This window comes from Oncorhynchus clarkii, chromosome 1 (assembly GCF_045791955.1).
Source record: "Oncorhynchus clarkii lewisi isolate Uvic-CL-2024 chromosome 1, UVic_Ocla_1.0, whole genome shotgun sequence".
NCBI classification, from domain to species: domain Eukaryota; kingdom Metazoa; phylum Chordata; class Actinopteri; order Salmoniformes; family Salmonidae; genus Oncorhynchus; species Oncorhynchus clarkii.
Genome location: NC_092147.1, coordinates 24,777,157 through 24,797,127, shown reverse-complemented (window position 1 = coordinate 24,797,127; position 19,971 = coordinate 24,777,157). Strand labels below are relative to the sequence as shown.

Below are 19,971 nucleotides of genomic sequence, written 5' to 3'. Positions count from 1 at the left end.
CACCTCACCAATTTAGACTATTTTTTTAAATGTATTTATTTGTTTTTATTTCACCTTTATTTAACCAGGTAGGCCAGTTGAGAACAAGTTCTCATTTACAACTGCGACCTGGCCAAGATAAAGCAAAGCAGTGTGACACAAACAACAACACAGAGTTACACATGGAAAAAACAAACAGTCATTAACACAATAGAAAATTATATATACAGTGTGTGCAAATGATGTAAGATAAGGGAGGAAAGGCAATACATAGGCCATAGTGGCAAAATAATTACAATTTAGCAAACTAAACACTGGAGTGATAGATGTGCAGAAGATGAATGTGCAAGTAGAGATACTGGGGTGCAAAGGAGACAAAACAAATAAATAACAGTATGGCGATGAGGTTGTAGTGGAGCAGGTTGAGAGCTTCAAGTTCCTTGGTGTCCACACCACCAACAAACTAGAATGGTCCAAACACACCAAGACAGTCGTGAAGAGGGCACGACAAAGCCTTTTCCACCTCAGGAAACTAAAAACATTTGGCATGGGTCCTGAGATCCTCAAAAGGTTCTACAGCTGCAACATCGAGAGCATCACTGCCTGGTACGGCAATTGCTCGGCCTCCAACCGTAAGGCACTACAGAGTGTAGTGTGTACGGCCCAGTACATCACCGGGGCAAAGCTGTCTGCCATCCAGGACCAGAAACTGGGCTGACCTACACAAGGCGGTGTCAGAGGAAGGCCCTAAAAATTGTCAAAGACCCCAGCCACCCCAGTCATAGACTGTTCTCTCTACTACAGCATGGCAAGCGGTACCGGAGTGCCAAATCTAGGACAAAAAGGCTTCTCAACAGTTGTTACCCCCAAGCCATAAGACTCCTGAACAGGTAATCAAATGGCTACCTGGACTATTTGCACTGTGTTTCCCCCCCCCAACACCTCTTTTACACTGCTGCTACTCTCTGTTTATCATATATGCATAGTCACTTTAACTATACATTCATGTACATACTACCTCAATTGGCCCGACCAACCAGTGCTCTCGCACATTGGCTAACCGGGCTATCTGAATTGTGTCCCGCCAGCCACCACCCGCCAACCCCTCTTTTACGCTACTGCTACTCTCTGTTCATCTTATATGCATAGTCAATTTAATCGTATCTACATGTACATACTACCTCAATCAGCCCGACTAACCAGTGTCTGTATGTAACCTCGCTGCTTTTATAGCCTCGCTACTGTATATAGCCTCGCTACTGTTATTTCTCACTGTCTTTTTACTGTTGTTTTTATTTCTTTACTTACCTATTGTTCACCTAATACCTTTTTTTTACACTATTGGTTAGAGCCTGTAAGTAAGCATTTCACTGTTGTATTCACCGCATGTGACAAATAAACTTTGAATTGAGAACTCTGCAGGCTATCTCTGCAGTAGATTGCAACTCTGCCGCCTTTGGTAGTTCATTCTTGTCGGAAAATGTTATAGTTATGGATGGAAATGTCAGGGTTTTTGGTGGCCTTCCTAAGCCAGGATTCAGACATGGCTAGGACATCCGGGTTGGCAGGGTGAATAAAACAAACTTAGGTAGGAGGCTTCTAATGTTAACATGCATGAAACTAAGGCTTTTACAGTTACAGAAGTCAACAAATGAGAGCGCCTAGGGAATGGGAGGGGAACTAGGCACTGCAGGGTGGAGCTAGGCATTTTGTGAATGTCCATTACATGAAATCCAAATAAAAATCTGTTTAAATTACAGGTTGTAATGCAACAAAATAGGAAAAAACTCGAAGGGGGATGAATACTTTTGCAAGGCACTGTAAATGATGTCTGCATGTTGTAGTGTGTCCCTGGCTATCCGTAAACAAAAAAAACAAGGAAATTGTGCAGTCCGATTTGCTTATTATAAGCGATTAGAAATTATTTATACTTTTACTTTTAATAATTAAGTATATTTTTGCAATTACATTTACTTTTGATTCTTAGTTATATTTTAAACCCTTACTTTTAAACTTTTACTCAAGTAGTATTTTTCTGAGTGACTTTTACTTGAGTCATTCTCTATGAAGGTATCGTTACTTTTACTCAAGTATGACAATTGAGTACTTTTTCCACCCCTGCACTTAATATGGCATGAGTTTTATGACATGGAAATGTGAAGTGCACATTTGAACTCACTGGTGGTTGGCTTGCTGGCGTGACATCAAAGCGGTATTTATAAACATCCTCAAGGTCTCATCTTTCAAAATACATAGAATCCTCTTAATTTAAAGCTTGGGTGCAACTTCTTGTTGGGCGAGGTGCATAAGTTCAGGATGTCTGTCATTCGAAACCCATACAGCACTGTGAAGCGCAGAGCCAGAGCTCTGACGTCATGTATAGCATGTTACTGTACTGTCACTGTGTCCTTGAATGGTTTTGTAATTCATAAATGACAGCAACCATATGGCTGGTCGCCGTCCGAACACAAGGAGTGGTGTTCACACATTCAGTTTATAGTCCTGGACAGGAAGTGGTGAGGCCTCCCATTAGGAGAGCTGTGATTGGTTCAGGTGAAGGAATTGTTCCTGGATCTGGGTCAGCCCCATTCATCGCCTGCATTGTTCTGTGGCTTACGGCAGGGCATGAGTTAATCAATTGTCCACATAAATGGAGGGTACTTTGTACACTCTCGTAACGTCTTCCACCACCTGTGTGAAAACTGTCTGATCACACAGATACCAAACAGTATAAGTATAAGGGTAATACCTAATTGTCATGAAAGCATACCACACATATTAAAAAGTTATAACTTATTACACACACACATCTCAACACTTAATTTTCAGTTGTTTACGCTGTTTGCTTGAGGAAATAAGAGAGTTTGAGGCACTTTTACATGCAGTGTATTGTTCTCCAATGGAGAAGTTGCTTGGCTGTGTTGTAGTCATCGTCACTCTTCATCAGAACCCGGCAGTCCATCTGAGCACCATTTTGTTAAACTTGCTGCCCTTGAGCTAATCGGAGGAGATTTGAAGTAGACTAGAGGTGTGAGATGAGCAGAAGGGTGAAGGACGACTCCTGCTGGGAGCTTGCGGTGAGTGGCACCCCTCTTTCTTTGTTCTCTGCCCAGTGTCGTGTCTTTGGCTATGCCAGATTAAGTGATATAACATGCTATTCTACAAAATAATTTATCCGTAATTAATATTACCTGATTGAGCTAATCATGTAAATGTAATTAACTAGAGAGTCGGGGCACCACAAAATAATATTTATAGAGCTGTTATTTTCCGAATAAACTCTTAAAGACCTAGTAATATTTTACATCAATAGCAGTCAATATTAATCGTCACCTTAATTCAGTCTCATCTGAAAGTTGTAAATTCTTGGTTATCTTCACGAACCCTGGCTAACAAGTTGAATCAGCAATGCAAAATTTGGTTTAATTATTTATTTACTAAATACCTAACTAATCACACAGAATTACACATGCACATAATTAATCATAACTTGATTACAAATTACGTCATAAAGGAAAACATCCCTAGCAGGCGGAACAGATATGACAGCTTGTTACACAAAATAAACTGGGATGGGTTTGAGTGAAAGAGCGGGAAGACTGGGGAATAAAGTGCGAAACTGTGCTATTGTAAATACAGTATCTTATGCATTCTAAATTACCGCTCATTTGGAAAAGGAAAATGCAATAAATATTTACTCTGAGCTGCGCTTCAGTAGGTTGGTGGAAGATGGAGTCCTTTGTCCTTTGAAGAATGTCTCTGGATGTCAATTGGATACGTTGTAGTAACGTCGTTGTGTGATAGACAGGATACTCTGTCTGTTCCTTCCTAACCCTCGTTTGCAGCTGCTGTTGCTAACTCAACGGCTAGGAGGTATCACTTCTGTAGTGAATAAGAGTTCGAAGTTCATACCATTTGCAACCAAAGCTCACACTCATGTTGGCTTCGTTCTGTAGTTATTATCGGAACCATTCTGACATCGGACCGTCGTCCTCACATCCTCGGAACAGGAGGTTATATTGTCGTCAAGGCTTTATATAGGAAGGGAGAGGAGAGCTTATTTGAAAAGTTTTTTTATAGCCCATGTCCCTTCACAGGGGCGGGCCACTGATTGAGCGGAGCCCTACCTTATGAAAACCCAAATTTCACATTTTAGAAGCTAAAATCACATTTCATCCCATCACAAATAATTTCATATGCAAACATTTAAATTGATTCCGTGTGAATCCGATAACTCGACTTTCCACTGTAGAGTTTATGTCATCTTATCATTGATGAGAATGTCTCAGATGACAACCAAACTGACATCATATTCAATAAGTACCACCGCATATGTTCAATTGGTCGGATTACCAGAATATAGTTAATTTCCCCCCACCTTCTGATGTTCCCAGAATCTCTATGTTAACCAAGGGTTTTGCAAATGTATCATCAGTGGGGTAGAGAGAGGAAAACGGGGGGAAGAGGTATTTATGACTGTCAAGAACCTACCCCCAGGCCAACGTCATGACACCAGTGAAGAGAGCTCCTTGTGTATTCTCATTGTGGTGAATGTCTGGTGTGGATGTGTTAATTTGACGCTCCTCTACAGTGCAAGTTCAATTTATTTCATACAAGGTAATCCAAGGTAAGGTAGTCTCATTCCAAACGTCGTAAATTGTTGGTTATCTGCATGAACCCAGTCTTCACTATGAGTCATCCATACATCAATTGTCTTAAATAATTTATTTATTAACTAACTAAACAATCACAGAAAAGCACACATAAACAAACAAAGTAAATATGGTTACAAGAAATGATAGGGGAATGTGCCCTAGTGGGCTAAACCGGCACGGCGGCTTGTTAGACAAAGTGCGGGTCAGCTGAGAAGTCACTACAGAGTTGATAATTATAACAATTGAAATGATAATCCTTTGCACATGAACGCTCACTCATTCGGGAACAATTGAAATCAATATACAGTGGGGAGAACAAGTATTTGATACAATGCCGATTTTGCAGGTTTTCCACTTACAAAGCATGTAGAGGTCTGTATTTTTTATCATAGGTACACTTCAACTGTGAGAGACGGAATCTAAAACAAAAATCCAAAAAATCACATTGTATGATCTTTAAGTAATTAATTTGCATTTTATTGCATGACATAAGTATTTGATACATCAGAAAAGCAGAACTTAATATTTGGTACAGAAACCTTTGTTTGCAATTACAGAGATCATACGTTTCCTGTAGGTCTTGACCAGGTCTGCACACACTGCAGCAGGGATTTTGGCCCACTCCTCCATACAGACCTTCTCCAGATCCTTCAGGTTTCGGGGCTGTCGCTGGGCAATAGGGACTTTCAGCTCCCTCCACAGATTTTCTATTGGGTTCAGGTCTGGAGACTGGCTAGGCCACTCCAGGACCTTGAGATGCTTCTTACGGAGCCACTCCTCAGTTGCCCTGGCTGTGTGTTTTTGGTCGTTGTCATGCTGGAAGACCCAGCCACGACCCATCTTCAATGCTCTTACTGAGGGAAGGAGGTTGTTGGCCAAGATCTAGCGATACATGGCCCCATCCATCCTCCCCTCAATACGGTGCAGTCATCCTGTCCCCTTTGCAGAAAAGCATCCCAAAGAATGATGTTTCCACCTCCATGCTTCACGGTTGGGATGGTGTTCATGGGGTTGTACTCATCCTTCTTCTTCCTCCAAACACAGCGAGTGGAGTTTAGACCAAAAAGCTGTATTTTTGTCTCGTCAGACCACATGACCTTCTCCCATTCCTCCTCTGGATCATCCAGATGGTCATTGGCAAACTTCAGACGGACCTGGACATGCGCTGGCTTGAGCAGGGGGACCTTGCGTGCGCTGCAGGATTTTAATCCATGACGGTGTAGTGTGTTACTAATGGTTTTCCTTGAGACTGAGGTCCCAGCTCTCTTCAGGTCATTGACCAGGTCCTGCCGTGTAGTTCTGAGCTAATCCCTCACCTTCCTCATGATCATTGATGCCCCACGAGGTGAGATTTTGCATGGAGCCCCAGACCGAGGGTGATTGACCGTCATCTTGAACTTCTTCCATTTTCTAATAATTGCGCCTACAGTTGTTACCTTCTCACCATGCTGCTTACCTATTGTCCTGTAGCCCATCCCAGCCTTGTGCAGGTCTACAATTTTATCCCTGATGTCCTTACACAGGTCTCTGGTCTTGGCCATTGTGGAGAGGTTGGAGTCTGTTTGATTGAGTGTGTGGACAGGTGTCTTTTATACAGGTAACGAGTTCAAACAGGTGCAGTTAAAACAGGTAATGAGTGAAGAACAGGGGGGCTTCTTAAAGAAAAACTAACAGGTATGTGAGAGCCGGAATTCTTACTGGTTGGGAGGTGATCAAATACTTATGTCATGCAATAAAATGCAAATGAATTACTTAAAAATCATACAATGTGATTTTCTGGATATTTGTTTTAGATTCCGTCTCTCACAGTTGAAGTGTACCTATGATAAAAATTACAGACCTCTACATGCTTTGTAAGTTGGAAAACCTGCAAAATCGGCAGTGTATCAAATACTTGTTCTCCCCACTGTATGTAATAGAGTGCCAAATGTGTGGAGGGGGAAGGCTACAGACACATAACCATGATGCCATGAGATAATTAAAACAATCCCAAAAGGTGCCAAGAGGAAGAGAGAGAGACTGCGCTGCAACGCCTCACTGAAGCGCAGATAAATTGCTTTTCTCTGTGTTAATTACAGGGTTATGATTTTCAAATGATGCAAAGAGCAGCTTTTTGTGCCTTATTATGATAATAAATGTCATTGAATGATAATTTATGGAGATATGCTACAGTGGCTGCTATTACCCTTGCAGAGAGATTGGGTGCAGTTGTCTGGGTGTACTTGGGTGCATTTGTGTGTGTGTGTGCGTGCATGCGTGTGTGTGCGTGTTTGTGTGTGTGTGTGTGTGTGTGTGTGTGTGTGTTTGTGTGTGTGCATGTGTGTTGGCAAGTGTGCTTGAAAGAGAGCGACCCGGCTCTACGTATTTTACTGGTTTGTAACTCACTGACACCACTTCTGGTTAGAGAAGAATAAAGCAGCCCAAGAGTCATCATACAGGATCTTCATTTAAACACACTGAGGAAGCTGAATATGGGGGTGAAAAGTGGGAGAGGTAGTAGATTGGTGGTGGATTTTGGTTACACACACTGTCCCACACGTCCAGTTGTTGATGGGCAAAGACATAGATTTGTCTCTCTGTCACTGCAAGTATTGTGTGGGAGATGGGAAGTTGAGTGTGCAGCTCAGGGTTGTGAGGTGCTGATAAGTCACCAGCAGGGAATTCGTAACAGTGTGTGTAATATCCATTCACAGCCATTATTCTCCCCCGCTTGTCTGCAGCAGTGCTCTGTAGCCTACCATAAAAAACAGCCTTCTAGCCAAAACATCAATGATAAAAAGGCTCATTTCATTGCCAATGTCTTTATTTTTCTACAGTAGATGCCTATATTGTCACAGCAAAATAATTCTGCAGCGACAGTAATGTTTAGTCCATAATGTTGCTTGATGGTGGATAGGCTACTAGCTTTAAATCACTGAGCTCATCTGCATTTCCAGTGGTGCAGGAAAATTATCAGCAACAAAATACTGATCAAATTACGATCCTACATCTGTAAGCACATGGAATTACCAATGATACACCACTGTGTACGGTGTGGTTCAGTCTCTGGTTCTCTCTCTCTCTGTCTCTGTCTCTGTAAAGTTTACTCAGCAGCTCTGGACATCTTTGCTTTGCTGACCTGGTAGTGGAGATGCCACTGAGCTGAGAGGCCTTGGCAGGAACCCACATCGCTCCAAATTGCCTCTGTCTAGATCAGGGATAGGCAACTTTGATTGGGGTGGGGGCCACAAAAAATAGAACTCATCATGAAGGGCCGCAGTGGCTCATGGCTATGCATACGCACATCCATATCCACACAGACCAGACCAGAACACCTTTTGGGGGTTCTTAGCTAAATATTTTAGCGGCCTCCCCTTTTCAAAGTTTTAGAGTTAATATCCTGCAATTATACACATTTTGCCATGGGGTGTAGAGAAAATGTTGCAGTTTTATAACAAATTTCATGCAATTCTACTAATTTTGCCATTTGGTGGAGAGAAATATAAGCGGTTTTACAGATCATTTCCTGCATTCTACACATTTTGCCGTAAGGTGGAGAGAAATGTTTGCCGTTCTTTAAATATATCTGAGTGAGAGTGACTAATGAAATCAGTGGGGACCGCCCGGTCAGTAATTCGACCATGATTATTTCAAGTTAAGATAGACTGTCACGTTCTGACCATCGTTCGTATGTGTTTTCCTTGTTTTAGTGTTGGTCAGGACGTGAACTGGGTGGGCATTCTATGTTGGATGTCTTGTTTGTCTATTTCTATGTCTGGCCTGATATGGTTCTCAATCAGAGGCAGGTGTTAGTCATTGTCTCTGATTGGGAACCATATTTAGGTAGCCTGGGTTTCACTGTGTGTTTGTGGGTGATTGTCCTTAGTGTTAGTTTGCACCAGTTTAGGCTGTTTCGGTTTTCATTACGTTTATTATTTTGCACTGTTTGTATTTAGATTCGTGTTGCTATAGTCACAATAAACATGGATCGCAATCTACACGCCGCATTTTGGTCCGACTCTCCTTCTCATCAAGAAAACCGTTACATAGACTAACTGACCAATCAAAAATGTCTTAGCTGACATGGGCTAATTGAGTTGCTGTCAGAACCTTTGACTGCAGCAGTGTTAGTGGTACTGACGGAGGTGAGTTTGACTCTAAAGGACTGTGTCAACTGTTTGTTTCAATTACTTCTATGATATCTGTGCTGTAGTCTAGTCTACCTCCCAGTCCCAGTGTATTAGGGATGGTCCTGGACTGGGGAGAGATGGCTGGGCGGGTTTGAGCTGTCAGTGGGGTCCCCCCCATCATACCTAGAAGAATGGATGTGGAGTGACAGTCACAGTGTTAACGAGGCCACAATAAATAGCCCGACCGAAACGATGCCTGGTACGATGTGTGGTGGCGGTGCTGACAGACGAGGGGCTCTGACTCCCTCTGAGCTGCTCTGTCTGACAGCTGATTGATGGCCAGTCACATTGTGTTTATTTTGCCCACTCGGCCCATCATATATATTTCCTTTCTACAGCCCTGCTATTGTGCTGATATTAAATAGAAATATGACCAGGTGTGACAATGACAATTTGTCCTGTGGTCCAGAGCAGAGCATTGTTGGGCAGCATGGGGGACTGTAATTTTCCTATCAGGCCCTATCAGTTCTCTGATTATACAGTAGCTGCAGTTCTCTCTGGGGCAGACTCGATCAAAGTCAACATCTCTGTCTTTTCACCTTGTTATCAACTGACAAATAAATGCATGTTTTTTCACAATGCTAGTAAACATCAGAGGTTATTAGAGCCATTGTTAGCAGAGTAGCAGACAGTTTGATGAAATGAAGAGAGAGTGAACGAGGTAGTGAAGGATAAAGACAAGTAGAGAGAATGAGAGAGGGCTTGCTTTCATAATTTCTTTATTCACACTCCTCTGCATTCTACTGTTATCTCTACCTCCTTCATTCCTGCTCAGCTAGTTCTGAATTCTGATAAAGTCTACAGACTGCCGATGCCAAAAACAGGCCCTAAACTTTTCACATGAATTTCACATTAAGTAATGGCTACCCTCAAATGTCTCTTTCACATACAGTGGCTCACTGATAGAGAGGAGCATTAGCATTGACTTCCTTCCCTCTGTTTCTTTCAGTCACTGAACACTGCTGTCTGACAGTGGAGAGAGGGAGCATGTTTAGTGGCTTTGAAATGCTGCCAAAACGTCATACCTCAGAAGTATGTACTTGTCTAAGTCACAGTGCACTCAGGATAGTCAAGGTTAGGTAGATTGGCATTTCACTGCCAGACAGGTTTTGGTGTGTGTGTGTGTGGGAGGGGGAGGCCTGCAGGAATGTGATCATTGCAGTCATTTAAAATTGTTATACTGAAGAAAAACATTGGTTGAAATGCTACTACATATTCAGCCATTTGAAATAACAACATATTAGAGAGGAAGCCTGTAGCATTTCCCTTCCCCACTTCCATCCACCTGCTCCAGCAGCAAACAGACCAGAGCCTCCAGCACCCCAGCCTGAAACGGAGAGGCACAGAGGGGGGCATCAATATGCAACACACCTCTGAAAATGTACTTGGTTGACACAGCGTAAAAAAGTGCAAGTGTGAAAAAGATAAATGAGTTATTGCCTATTTAGGCATTTTTATTGGAGACTTAGCAGATCTGTGCCTTGCATGCTAGATGTGGACACGTGCATTGCTCCCTGAGCGGGCCAGGGTGTTGGTGTTCCAGTGATTACTGTCCCCTCTGCCCATCCGGATTAGGAGGTGAGCAGGCAGAGCAGAGCATTTGGGCCTGTCTAATGTGATGTGATGTACAGTATGAGCCAGCATTTCTCTCCAGCTGCTGGGGAAATTTACGACATCACTACTGTCACAGGAAACACTAATGAACAAAGGACCCCATGCTGCACTGAAACATATGTTAGAGACAGATCCACACTGTAGCCATACACTCACTAATTTACAGCATACACACATCCTGTGTTTTCATGTACCTATGTACTCTACTGTATCTGTCCTTTTCTCTACAGTCCACTTACAGTCCTTCACTTAGCAAATGGTCTTATCCAATGCACTTACAATAAGTGTATTTAAAATAGGATGCAGAATGAACCACTTAGTACAAGCTTTTTCAGAAATAGTTGCTGTCAGTAAGAAGGGATATTGTGTTAGAAACAATAGAACCAATCAAATCTCTCATTGTCTTTCTCACTCTCTCTCACACTCTCTCTCGCTCGCACACACACACGTACACACACACACACTGTATGCATAATCCATATGCATCTGATGCAATGGTAGTGTTATCGTGGATCCTAAAGGCCTCTCAACCTCAGAGATAACTACAGTATGTGAACTGTGTGGGTGAGCAGATTACTCCTAAAGAGTGCTGCTGCATTGTCTTGACGTCCTCTCTGTGTGGTACCGGCATTATCCTAGAATAGACTGTCTCATCCTGTTATGTAGGAAAAGCACTCCCCCTGAGTGGGCTGTACTGTGTCCTAGAAGGTCTGTCCTATAAGGCAGGGTTCCCCAAACTCCGACTCTGTGCCCCCCTTCACCTAACCCCTCTGGGTGTACGTTTTGGTTTTTGCCCTAGCACTACACATTTGAGTCAAATAATCAAAGCTTGATGAATTGGTTATTTGAATCAGCTGTGTAATGCTACCGCAAAAAACAAAATGTGCACCCAGGACCGAGTTTGGGAAACCCTGCTATATGGTGTCTGCTGGGAGGCTACTGTATAACTGTTCGATGAAAGCTGAAATGGGCTCAGTTCTTAGTAGAGTAGGGGTCAGGCCAGGATTTGCCGTATACAGTAGCTCAGGGGATAAATTCTACCACTCAAGCAGAAATATGGGCAAATCACTATGCTATTGGACATTTTCTGAAAGTGAAGTCAATTTTTAACAGTTCAGGCAATTTTTGGCTCTGAGCTTTTCTATATTTGTGTGGTGTGTGTGTGTGTGTGTGCGAGAGAAGAACAGTTGCAGAGAGTCAAACATGATGATGTTGTGGATAACCTGTGATGGAAAACCTTTTGTAAGCTTTATCATTTAAGCTGCATCTGAATAGATTATATCAACAAATAGGCAAGCAGACAATATACAAACCATATTATAATAGATCAAGTGACTATCTGTGTACCCACAGCAGCAGGATAATCATCTTGTGTTTTCCTCTTTCTAAAGTGATGAGCTTGTGTGATGTTGTGATGCCTGGTAGTGATGAAGGGCTAATAACCAGGAAGTGTGTGTATTTGTGTGCGTGTGTCTGAGAGTGTAAAAATACAAAGGTGCATGTGGAGTGTTTATTGGTAAACTGAAAGAGTTTAGGGTTGGGGCTGTGTGTGTGTATTTTACATTTTAGTAGCACCGTGTCCATATTTTTGATGCCGTTCCATTAGCTCCGTTTCAGCCATTATTATGAGCCATCTTCCCCTCAGCAACCACTTTTATCTCGAGCAACTTACAGTAGTGAGTGCATACATTTTTCATTCTTGTCCCCTGTGGGAATCAAACCCACAACCCTGGTGTTGCAAGTGCCATGCTCTACCAACAGAGCCAAATGGGATTGAGCCACTAAATCAGCGGTGTGTGACATGAACACAGATGTGAACCCCCAGAGGCACAGCACCATTCCCCATCCAATCAAAATGCACCTCCCATCACCTGGCTCTCAGGATGACATTAGTAGGGTCATGCCTCAACCACAGACTCCAGCTGTTTTCCATGCAAATACATTATTCTCTGAAGTTATCTGAGTTCATCCATTATCTTCACACTCCAACCACAGTCAGAGCATCCACAGACATACACAGACCGTCCACAAAACCTCAGCTTCAACTTCACACAACACACGTTGCACTTCAAATATGCAGTCTCATCATGCTTCAATTCAACAGTTTTGTGTCTTTGATAGATATTGTCATTTCAGTGTCTCAATATCTTCCTTAGAAACAGTGTTAAAATGTATTTACTGAAAAAGCTCTTACTAGCTGATGTCCTATACAAATGTGTAATCTTTTGTTGCTGAGATATTCTTGCATAGCAAGGTTTAAAAGAGCTTCTGTTGCTGCAGAATTGTTTTCCTGCTGTAGCAAACTGGCTACAGCAGGAAAATACTGTAGCTAATGTATCTCCATATATAATCATGTTGTATTTGTCTCATACCATTGTCGTGACTTTACTTTCATTAATCTGATGACTGCTATTTATCTAATCAACTAACTAGGTTTAATTGTAACAACTAACACATTAGGATTTGGGTCACCACGAGATTGGTTCTTTAAAGAGTTACCATTTCCTGAATTAAACTCTAAATGTCTTTACCTATCACATCCATAAACTGTCATCTTATTAATCATAACCTCATATCATATCATCATTCTGAACCGTCCTAACCTCCTGCATCTGAAAAAACTTGAGCCTTACTTATGATTCAGTGCTGCTTGTTACAAAAGACATGGAGAGGGACAGAGGGAGAGGACAGAGACACAATATGTTGGTACATTTATAAACTACTCTCACAGTAATCATATACTTTGCACACAAACCGCCGCCCTCTTTGAGTAAGAGATCATGCATGTATTTACTTGAAATGTCTTGGTTCTTCGTGTATTTGCCGGAACCAGGCCACCTAGGAAAGGGAGTTGGGCCTTTTCAGGTCTTCTACTGTTGTTCTCCTCTGCAGTCGTCCGGTATCCGGGGACTTTTCGTGTAGTCCTGAACAGAACTACAGAATTTATTCTCCTTCCATTTGCTCTGGAAGATGCTTATTTGAAGATAGGCGAGCCAGCCGTGTCGATGGTCCCCAGTGGGGTGATGAGAGTAGGGTACTATGGTGATTTGAGAAGAGTAGTAGAATGGTTCCACTTAAATTCACTTTCGAAGATACCTTACTTAGGACAGCTAATCAGCCGTACCAATGATTGTCTGGGAGGAGACTATCGCTTCTACCACGAGTTTAGATTTCAGAGTTCAAACCACATTAAACGTGGGCTGCAGCTCCATGTCTCTCTGTTCGGATATGTTAATTCTTAACCCGTCATTTTATACAGTTTGTTCAAAAGGGCAGTTCTGTCAGGCTGACACGCTCTCTGACCTCCCCCAGGGGCATGACTTTTCACTGTGAAAAGTTATGTAAATCTATGGCTCCTAAAATCATTAACAAAAATACTTTCATAATTTTTCATATTTCATGCACAACGCATCGGATGGACACTTCACACATATAGTGGGAATACTTCCCAAGTTACAGTATTTCCTTTATAACATTTTTAATGACATCACAAAATAACAAGCAAACCGACATCCGTGTTTCTTTAGGTCGCCTCTGACCATTCCCCACATTCTATGTTAGATATATTGTTCCAGTATTCACTTTAGAACATGTTAAAGTTTTGGCGGGAGGTCTGTGTAGAGTCACATTCCTATGGAGAATATTGGAGAGGGAGATGCTGAAAGTTCTGTCCTAGATTTACAACAGGGGTGAGCTGTCAACACCCACCTCTGGTTCCCTTCTCCCCCCTCTGTGTGTGAGAGGGGGTATGGTTTAAGTTTTTTATTGCCATGCTGATCTGACCTTTTTTGATCCTCACAGGACAGTCATGACACCATGGCATTGCCCTGACTATATTCTGATCAGCTGTCATCTGTTCCCTTTTCAGGTTTGCAGTTCTGAGAGACCCGGCTAACTGGCTTAGTGTGAACCCGGTTAGAGGTACGGTCAACACCTCTGCCAATCTGGACAGAGAATCACCTTACGTTCAAGACAACAAATACACTGCCATCTTCATGGCCACAGACAACGGTAAGTCAGAGATTCAGTAAATCTCTTTTAATAGTGATGTGGAGTCCTCAAAAAATGGTGTGATGATAATCTATTCTGCATCTGGAGAGAATATGGTATAAGGAATATTTAATCAAATGTCATGTCTAATCCTCAAATAATACCCTTACAAGTCACAGATTTGAATTAGTACATCAACACACAAAAAAGGATTGCTGTAGAACGGATGACAACTGGTATGGCGTGATTACTGTAAAGTTGTAGATAGTTCCTCTCCTATTTCCTCAAAGTGATGTATAACCATGGGTTATATAGACCCGTATAAAAAGTTTTTTTTAGCTGTCCCCATAGGATAACCGTTTTTGGTTCCAGGTAATAAAAAAAATTTGGTTCCAGGAAGTACCATTTTGGGTTCCATGTAGACCCCTCTATGGAAAGGGTTCTACTTGAAACCAAAACGGTACTACTTGGTACCAAAAGGGTTCTACCTGGAACTCTGTCACTGACTGTGGCTTTGAGAGGCACACTCAGACCCACATCACTTGAGCCTTGAGAGAGTGAGAGGACAGTAGAAGGGGCTCCTCTCTACTAGGATGACCTCAGGGAACTTCTGACAGATCCATTAACATACATATTGGCGAGGCTTTCTTTTTTTTCACCTTTATTTAACCAGGTAGGCCAGTTGAGAACAAGTTCTCATTTACAACTGCGACCTGGCCAAGATTAGTCAAATCAGTGCAACACAAACAACAACATAGCGTTATACATGTAACAAACATATAGTCAATAGAAAAAGTGTATATACAGTAAAGGTCGACCGATTAATCGGAATGGCCGATTAATTGGGGCCGATTTAAAGTTTTCACAACAATCGGTAATCAGCATTTTTAGAAGCCGATTATGGCAGATTTTAATTGCACTCTATGAGGAGACTGCGTGGCAGGCTGACTACCTGTTATGCGAGTGCAGCAAGGAGCCAAAGTAAAGTGCTAGCTAGCATTAAACTTATCTTATAAAAAACAATCAATCTTCACATAATCACTAGTTAACTACACATGGTTGATGATATTACAAGTTTATCTAGCTTGTCCTGCGTTGCATATAATAGATGCGGTGCCTGTTAATTTATCATTGAAACACAGCCTACTTCGCCAACAAAAAGCACCCAATGTGTACCTAACCATAAACATCAATGCCTTTCTTAAAATCAATACACAAGTATATATTTTAAACCTACATAGTTAGTTAATATCACCTGCTAACATGAATTTCTTTTAACAAGGAAAATTGTGTCACTTCACTTGCGTTCAGTGCAAGCAGAGTCAGGGTATATGCAGCAGTTTGGGCCCCCTGGCTCGTTGTGAAGTGTGTGAAGACCATTTCTTCCTAACAAAGACCGTAATTAATTTTCCAGAATTGTACATAATTATGACATAACATTTAAGGTTGTGCAATGTAACACCAATATTTAGACTTAGGGATGCCACCTGTTATATAAAATGTGGAACGGTTCCATATTTCACTGAAAGAATAAACATTTTGTTTTCGAAATGATAGTTTCCGGATTTTACCATATTAATGACCTAAGGCTCGTATTTCTGTGTGTTATTATATTATAATTAAGTCTATGATTTGATAGAGCAGTCTGACTGAGCGGTGGTAAGCTCGTAAGCATTCATTCAAACAGCACTTTCCTGCATTTGCCAGCAGCTCTTCGCTGTGCTTCAAGCATTTTATGACTTTAAGCCTATCAACTCCCGAGATAAGGCGGGCAATACTAAAGTACCTATTAGAACATCCAATAGTCAAAGGAATATGAAATACAAATGGTATAGAGAAAAATAGTCCTATAATAACTATAATAACTACAACCTAAAGCTTCTTACCTGTGAATATTGAAGACTCATGTTAAAAGGAATCACCAGCTTTCAAATGTATTGCCTTACCTCACTTATCCTACCTCATTTGCACACACTGTATATTAGAGGTCGATTGATTATGATTTTTCAATGCCGATACCGATACCGATTATTGAAGGATGAAAAAAAGCTGATACTGATTAATCGTCTGATTTCTTTCTTTATATATATATATATATATATATATATTTGCTCAGAGCATGGAACTTAAGCGTTAGCTTTTTTACATGGCACATATTGCACTTTTACTTTCTTCTCCAACACTATCCTTTTGCTTTATTTAACCCAAATTGAATCAAATCAAATCAAATTTATTTATATAGCCCTTCGTACATCAGCTGATATCTCAAAGTGCTGTACAGAAACCCAGCTTAAAACCCCAAACATGTTGAACATGTTTCATTATTTATTTGAGACTAAATAGATTTTTTTGATGTATTATATTAAGTTAAAATAAGTGTTCATTCAGTATTGTTGTAAATGTCATTATTACAAATATATATTTTAGAAAAAATAATAATAATTGGCCGATTAATCGGTATCAGCTTTTTTTGGTCCTCCAATAATCGGTATCGGTATCGGAGTTGAAAAATCATAATCGATCAACCTCTAATATACAGTGTGTGCAAATGAGGTAGGATAAGGGAGGTAAGGAAATAAATAGGCCATAGGGGCGAAATAATTACAATATAGCAATTAAATACTGGAGTGATAGATGTGCAGAAGATGAATGTGCAAGTAGAGATACTGGGGTGCAAAGGAGCAAAATAAATAAATAACAGTATGGGGATGAGGTAGTTCAATGGGCTATTTACAGATAGGCTATGTACAGGTGCAGTGATCTGTGAGCTGCTCTGACAGCTGGTGCATAAAGTTAGAATTGGAGATATGAGTCTCCAGCTTCAGTGATTTTTGCAGTTCGTTCCAGACATTGGCAACAGAGAACTGGAAGGAAAGGTGGCCAAATTCTGAATTGGCTTTGTGAGTTACCAGTGAAATATACCTGCTGGAGCGTGTGCTGCTAGATGACCTGGAGCCAGTGGGTTTGGCGACGAATACGAAGTGAGGGACAGCCAACGAGAGCATACAGGTTGCAGTGGTGGGTAGTATATGGGGCTTTGGTGACAAAACGGAAGGAGAGTTGTATGGCATTGAAACTCGTCTGGAGGTTAGTTAACACAGTGTCCAAAGAAGGATCAGAAGTATACAGAATGGTGACGTTGGCCTGGGGGTAGGTTTATGACAGTCATAAATACCTCTTCCCCCCTTTTTCCTCTCTCTACCCTCCTGATGTGACATTTGAAAACCCCTTGGTTAACATAGAGATTCTGGGAACATCAGAAGGTGGGGGAAATGAACTATATTCTGGTAACCCGACCAATTGAACATATGCGGTGGTACTTAATGAATATGATGTCAGTTCGGTTGTCATCTGAGACATTCTCATCGATGATAGGATGACATAAACTCTACAGTGGAAAGTCTACACATCAGAGGTATCAGATTCACATGGAATTGTTGTTAAATTTAAATATTTGAATATAAAATTATTGGTGAAGAGATGAAATGTAATTTTAGCTTCCAAATGAGAGATTTGGGTTTTCATAAGGTTAGGTCTTTGCTCAATCAGTGGCCGCCCCTGTGAAGGGACATGGGTTATAAAACTTTTCAAACACGCCCTCCTCTCCCTTCCTATATAAAGCCTTGGCGACAAGTACGTGTGGTCTGCAGCCTCTGCGTTAAAAGGACTAACATGTCAACTACAGAACTAAGCCAACCTCAGCGTGAGATTTGGTTGCGAGTGGTATGAACTTTGAACTCTTATTCACTATAGAAGTGATACCTCCTAGCCGTTGAGTTAGCAACAGCAGCTGCAAACGCGGGCTAGGAAAGAACAGACAGAGTATCCCGTCTACCACACATGTCGTGGAAATTTCCTCTATTTACCAAATCATGAGCGCAAACAACACACAAGTCAGAGTTAGTTATCAAAGTCCATCTTTATTTATATGAGCTCTATCACAACCCTGTGACTCTCAGATGAATTCAGTGTCTATCAATGAATTCTCTGAGAGTCCCATACACATTTCAACTGAGATCCTTTATAGCAAAGACACACAGACAGCATAGGCATAATTTATCGTTCAGCTTTGTCTCCTAAACTATGTTCTTTTCTCAAACTCAGAACCATAAACAAATCCTCCATATCAACAGGCATATATCAAATCCATCCTTTCTTGACAAGATCACAGAGACACACTAACTGGCACACAGGCATTGTGGAGCCAAGAGATAAACGCTTGACCTCTCCCCTCTCTCCGGCCCAAGCAACTTAGTCTTGACATAGAACAGATACTGCAACCCCGCCACAGTATTATACAAAAATAACATTCTGATGAAAAGTAACTTACAAACATATGATGAATATAAAACATCTTACCTATGTTACCAACTAATTCTGATTATTCCCCAACACACAACGATGTTACTACAACGTATCCAATTGACCACCAGAGACATTCTTCAAAGGACAAAGGACTCGGTTTGGCAACACAGCCTTCCATCTACCACCAACCTAACGAAGCGCAGCTCAGAGTAAATATTTATTGTATTTTCCTTTTCCAAATGGGTGGTAATTTAGAATGCATAAGATATTGTATTTACAATAGCACAGCTTCTCCCTTTGTCCCTCAGTCTTCCCGCTCTTTCACTCAAACCCAGCCTCTTTTCTTTTGTGTAACCAGCTGTCATATCTGTTCCGTCCGCCAGGGAAGTTTTCCTTTATGATGTAATTTGTTATCAAGGAATAATTCATTCTGTATATGTAATTCTGTGTGATTAGTTAGGTATTTAGTAAATACAAATACATTGTATTGCTGATTCAACTTGTTAGCCAGGGTTCGTGAAGATAACCAAGAATTTACAACTTTCAGATAAGACTGAATTAAGGTGACAATTAATATTGACTGCTATTGATGTAAAATATTACTAGGTCTTCTTGAGTTTATTCGGAATATAACAGCTCTACAAATATTATTTTGTGGTGTCCCGACTCTCTAGGTAATTACATTTACATGATTAGCTCAATCATGTAATTTTAATTACGGAGAAAGGATTATATAGAATAGCATGTCATATCACTTAATCCGTCATAGCCAGCAGTTTGAGTCTAGAGTCATCCCCTTTGAAGAGGGGGATGACCGCGGCAGCTTTCCAATCATTGTGGATCTCAGACGGTAAGAGAGGTTGAACAGGCTAGTAATATGGGTTGCAACAATTTCGGCAGATAATTTTAGAAAGAAAGGGTCCAGATTGTCTAGCCTGGCTGATTTGTAGGGGTCCAGATTTTGCAGCTCTTTCAGACCATCAGCTATCTGGATTTTGGTGAAGGGTAAATGGGGGAGGATTGGGCAAGTTGCTGTGGAGAGTGCAGGGCTGTTGACAAGGGTAGGGGCCAGCCGTAGAGATGTGCTTATTGAAATTCTCAATTATCGTGGATTTATCGGTGGTGACAGTGTTTCCTAGCCTCATTGTAATGGGCAGCTGGGAGGAGAGTAGAGGAGCTGGAGCGATAGGAGAGGAGGAAGCCGGGGCGGGTTTCCACTCTAGTCCGATGGTGCTCTGGGACTGCAGGGCTGGGGCGAG

General features: G+C 41.4%; 1 protein-coding gene across 1 annotated transcript in view; it reads left to right on the top strand.

Moving 5' to 3' along the window:
* The window catches only part of LOC139415873 (cadherin-13-like), a 345,399-nt gene that overhangs the window by 276,491 nt on the left and 48,937 nt on the right, over positions 1-19,971 (top strand). Inside the window, exon 7 of the mRNA XM_071164006.1 lies at positions 14,286-14,428. Within this exon, the coding sequence (XP_071020107.1) occupies positions 14,286-14,428 (143 nt within the window). The remainder of the gene's footprint in view (positions 1-14,285; positions 14,429-19,971) is intronic.